Source organism: Capra hircus, chromosome 25, assembly GCF_001704415.2.
Source record: "Capra hircus breed San Clemente chromosome 25, ASM170441v1, whole genome shotgun sequence".
In the NCBI taxonomy this organism is placed as follows: domain Eukaryota; kingdom Metazoa; phylum Chordata; class Mammalia; order Artiodactyla; family Bovidae; genus Capra; species Capra hircus.
The window spans coordinates 42,853,241-42,857,740 of record NC_030832.1 but is presented as its reverse complement, the minus strand read 5'-3'; the positions used below and the strand labels follow the sequence as shown (position 1 = coordinate 42,857,740).

The 4,500-nt window shown below is 43.4% G+C and overlaps 1 protein-coding gene across 1 annotated transcript; it reads left to right on the top strand.

The window, feature by feature from the left end:
• LOC102185740 (patched domain-containing protein 3-like) lies at positions 1,224-2,768 on the top strand. The gene has a single exon (XM_005701917.2). It carries the CDS (start codon positions 1,224-1,226, stop codon positions 2,766-2,768), a length of 1,545 nt encoding a protein of 514 aa, XP_005701974.2.

Genomic DNA, 4,500 nt, shown 5'->3' with positions numbered 1-4,500 from the left:
GTGAGGACAGTTTCTGAACCAAGTTCCATAAATAATACAGCCGGTTTTTAAATACCTGTTCCATATCAGTGAGTTTATTTGTGGGCCTTAGTACTTCGGATTCTTGCCCTTCATCCAGCTGAATGCAAGCGAAATCCAGAAAGCTGGCTGTGGGGCATGTCAGGATGCAGTTTGTGACGGACTGCACAAGCCTGCGTCGCTGCAGGCCTTCTGCCAGACCAAACACACAGAGCATCCGAGTTAGAGGCAAAGTGCAGTTCCCAGTGCCTTCCCATGTGGTCTGTGAAGATCTTCCAAGGCTGGTATTAAACTCAATCAGCATTCAGTGCCAAGTATTGGTTTTGTGTCAGTACACACGGAAACAGGTGTATAGGCGTGAAAGCGGTAGGCAGCTTGAGGGCAGTGAAGTTCATCTGCAGCGTGCTCAGGCGGCCTGGTACCCCTTCCTCCTCTGCAGCCCTCCTCTCCTAAACTTCTGCGACCTCTTCAGAGTCCTCAAATGCACTCCTGGCCTCTTTATTCCAGATCAATCCGGAAACGTCACTGTGAGAGAGGCTGGTTACTTTAGCATTCACTTACTATGTAAAGGATCCTTACGGTTTGCTCTGGTGCATAGTTCTGATCTCAAGAGTGCCTGCACTTTACTGACATAATGCCTTAACCTGGGCAAGTGAAGTTTGAATGACAGCATTCTGGGTGTCAGAACCAGACTAACGGAAACTACATGTGTATGTATCTGTGTGTGTGTGTGTGTGTGTGTGTGTGTGTGTACAAACTATGGGGTGCCTTTAAAATCATACCACAATTGACAGCTAGATGCTAACTGGAGAACAGATAAATCCAGCTCATGTTTTAAACAACGGGATGCTAACTCAGTATTAGTGCCTTAGAGTAAAATGGTTTATGAGAGAAAATGGTCCCTCGAATGTTCTGATGGAACCAGGGATGCGTGGCTAACACTGCTTCGCCTAACACGCAGGCAGCCGGGTTTCCTGACTCTTCACGAAGCACCTGAATGGTGGCTAGGAGTAGAGTGCACCGTGCTGTGTGTGCAGAGCACAGTTATTACAGAGCAAGGGGTGAAGAGTCGTGTTGTGGATTCAGAGGCAACCAGAGAAGGCGTCAGAGAAAGCAGGATCCAAACACAGACTCCGCAGTATCAAGGAGACCTTGAGAGACGGGCAGAGAAAGCGGTTTGAGCTGGTCTGGTTAATCTTTAGTGGATGTTAAAAAGTACGAAGACTCTGTTTCTTTCCCTAACAGGTGTTGGGGTTGATGACATGTTTATCATGATTTCTGCCTGGCAGAAGACCAGCCTCGCGGACAGCGTAAGCGAGCGGATGTCTGATGCCTACTCACAAGTGGCAGTGTCCATTACGATCACCACGCTCACCAACGTCCTGGCCTTCTACACAGGAGTCATGTCCTCCTTCCGGTCCGTGCAGTACTTCTGCATCTACACGGGGACCACCCTGCTCTTCTGCTACTTCTACAGCATCACCTGCTTCGGGGCGTGCATGGCCCTGGACGGGAAGAGAGAAGGGGTCTGTCTGCGCTGGCTGGAGAAGCCAGGAACGCCTGGCCAAAACTGTTCCTCGTTTAAAAAGTCCTGCTGCCTCCCAGGTAGTTCCCTCCAGGATGGATGGAAAGCCGACATCCATCCAATGAATCTGTTCTTTAGAGACTATTTTGGTCCTTTGCTCACAAGCACCAAGTCCAAGATTTTTGTAGTGCTCCTATACGTGTCGTACATCATAACTAGTATATGTGGGTGTTTCCGAGTGGAGGAAGGTTTAGACCTCCGAAACTTGGCAAGTGACGACTCCTACATCACACCATATTTTAATGTAGAAGAAGAACATTTTTCCACTTATGGCCCCAGGGTTATGGTAATCGTTACTGGGGTTCTTGACTACTGGGATAAAGATGCGAGGCAAAGACTGGAGAAATGTCTGGCGGACTTTGAAAACAGTGAGTATGTAGATGAGAACCTGACAGAGTTTTGGTTACGAGAATATGTAAATTACATGGAAAACCTCCGTCAGGATGTAAATGATAAGACCGTGTTTCTAAGCACTATTCCCACTTTCTTAATGGAATTTCCACTTTTTGCATATGATATTAACATAACATCGTCACAGGAGATCGTTTGTTCCCGGGCCTTCATTCAAAGCATGGGCATTTCTTCTTCAACCAATAAGAAGCTGATGTTACTCCAGTTCCGAGACATGGCTGAGAAGTGCGCCGTGCCCCTGATGGTGTACAACCCCGCATTCATATATTTTGACCAGTTTTCCGCAATAGTAGAAAACACTGTTCGGAATGTGGCTGTTGCGTCAGCAGCTATGTTCATCGTCTCCTTATTACTAATTCCTCATCCCCTGTGCTCTTTGTGGGTAACTTTTGCTATTGCTTCTGTGATTGTGGGCGTCACGGGTTTTATGGCCTTCTGGAATGTCAACCTTGACTCCATATCCATGATTAATCTTGTCATCTGTATAGGGTTTTCTTTTGACTTTGCTGCTCACATTTCCTATGCATTTGTCTCCAGTGCAGAGCCCTCAGCAAACCACAAAGCCATTGAGGCGCTGTACCTGTTAGGGTACCCTGTGCTACAAAGTGCGGTTTCAACAATAATAGGGGTGTGTGTCCTGTCTGCAGCTAAAGCGTACATCTTCAGGACGTTTTTCAAGATTATGTTTCTTGTGATGGTATTTGGAGCTGCTCATGGTCTAATTTTTATCCCAGTATTCTTAACCTTTTTTTGAAAGTTACTCTGAATTGGTCAGTCAGTCGGTTCAGTCACTCAGTCGTGTCCGACTCTTTGCGACCCCATGAATCGCAGCACGCCAGGCCTCCCTGTCCATCACCAACTCCCGGAGTTCACTCAGACTCACGTCCGTCGAGTCCGTGATGCCATCCAGCCATCTCATCCTGGGTCGTCCCCTTCTCCTCCTGCCCCCAATCCCTCCCAGCATCAGACTCTTTTCCAGTGAGTCAACTCTTCCCATGAGGTGGCCAAAGTACTGGAGCTTCAGCTTTAGCATCATTCCTTCCAAAGAAATGCCAGGGTTGATCTCCTTCAGAATGGACTGGTTGGATCTCCTTGCAGTCCAAGGGACTCTCAAGAGTCTTCTCCAACACCACAGTTCAAAAGCATCAATTCTTCGGTGCTCAGCCTTCTTCAGAGTCCAATTCTCACATCCATACATGACCACTGAAAAAACCATAGCCTTTGAATAGCCACTAACAAATCAAAGACCAATTATAGAATTCCTGATTGGCCCAATCCAATCTGATGAAAATGCACTATTAAGAATAGTCAATAAACTAAAAACAAAGGCATGTTTCCTTGGCTTGTAAATACTGTTTAAAAATGTTATTTAAAATATCCTGAGAAAAACTAATGTCTCACATTAAAATATTTTTCCTAAATTAAGAAGTGTTTTCATCTTTATTATAGTCTATGCAATCAAGCATAACTTTCCAATTATTTGTCCTTTCATTTCATCATTAGCAGTTTATGCCTGGAATTCAGATATTCAATGTATCATACTCTAAACTGAAACGCCATTTCCATTGCGCCTCTCATCTGCAGTATTGCGTAAAGTGTCACTATTATTTATCCTCCTAGTCTGGGGTTTCCTATGCATCCTCTTAATGGTGTATTTTGATGAACAGAAGTTTTTAAAGTCTTAGAATCAAATTTATCTCTTTTTTTATGGTTAGTATTTTCTGAGAAATCTTTGCCTAATCCAAGATTACAAAAAATCATCTATATTTTCTTCTCAAAACGACTAGTTTTATATTTACATTCTATATTATATCACACATGAATCACAGACCTCTGTTTGTGGGGAGCATGGGCAGAGGCTCCTTTTCTTCCCATTACAGCTATCCAGTTGTCCCAGCATCTTCAATGAGAAGACTGTCCTTTCACCAGAGGGACTAACTTGGCACCTCTGTCAGAGAACCAAGTGACAGTTTATGTGTGGCTCTATTATCTGTTTTTCTGTAATGAAATGGATACCACACTGTATCAATCATATTGAAGCTTCACATTAATCATGGAAATTGGCTAAGTTACCAGCACTTTCCCTCTTTCCTGAATTATTTCAGCTGTTATAGGCTCTTTGCATTTAGATACTAATTTTAGAATCACTTGTCCTTGTATCAAAAAACATAAAAAGGTTTCTGGGATCATAATTGGGTCATGGTAAGTCTTTTGGGGAAAACAGATATATTAGCAATACGAAATCCTCCAATCTGTGAACACGGTTTGTCTCTTACCTATTATCTTATTTCATGTGTTCCAGAAGTATCTTATAGATACACATGGATTCACTTTCTAAACATATGAATTTTTTAGCACGGTAAATACTTTGAACCGCTTTCTCATTTTTTTTCACTAGTACATAAAAATACAATTGGTTTCGGTATACCTACCTTATTATGTGTAATCTTTTTAGGTTCACTTATTCATGTAGATTTTTGTAGTTT

Coding starts and splice junctions, on each gene's coding strand:
- LOC102185740 (XM_005701917.2), top strand. CDS start 1,224: ATGTTAAAAAGTACGAAGACTCTGTTTCTTTCCCTAACAGGTGTTGGG.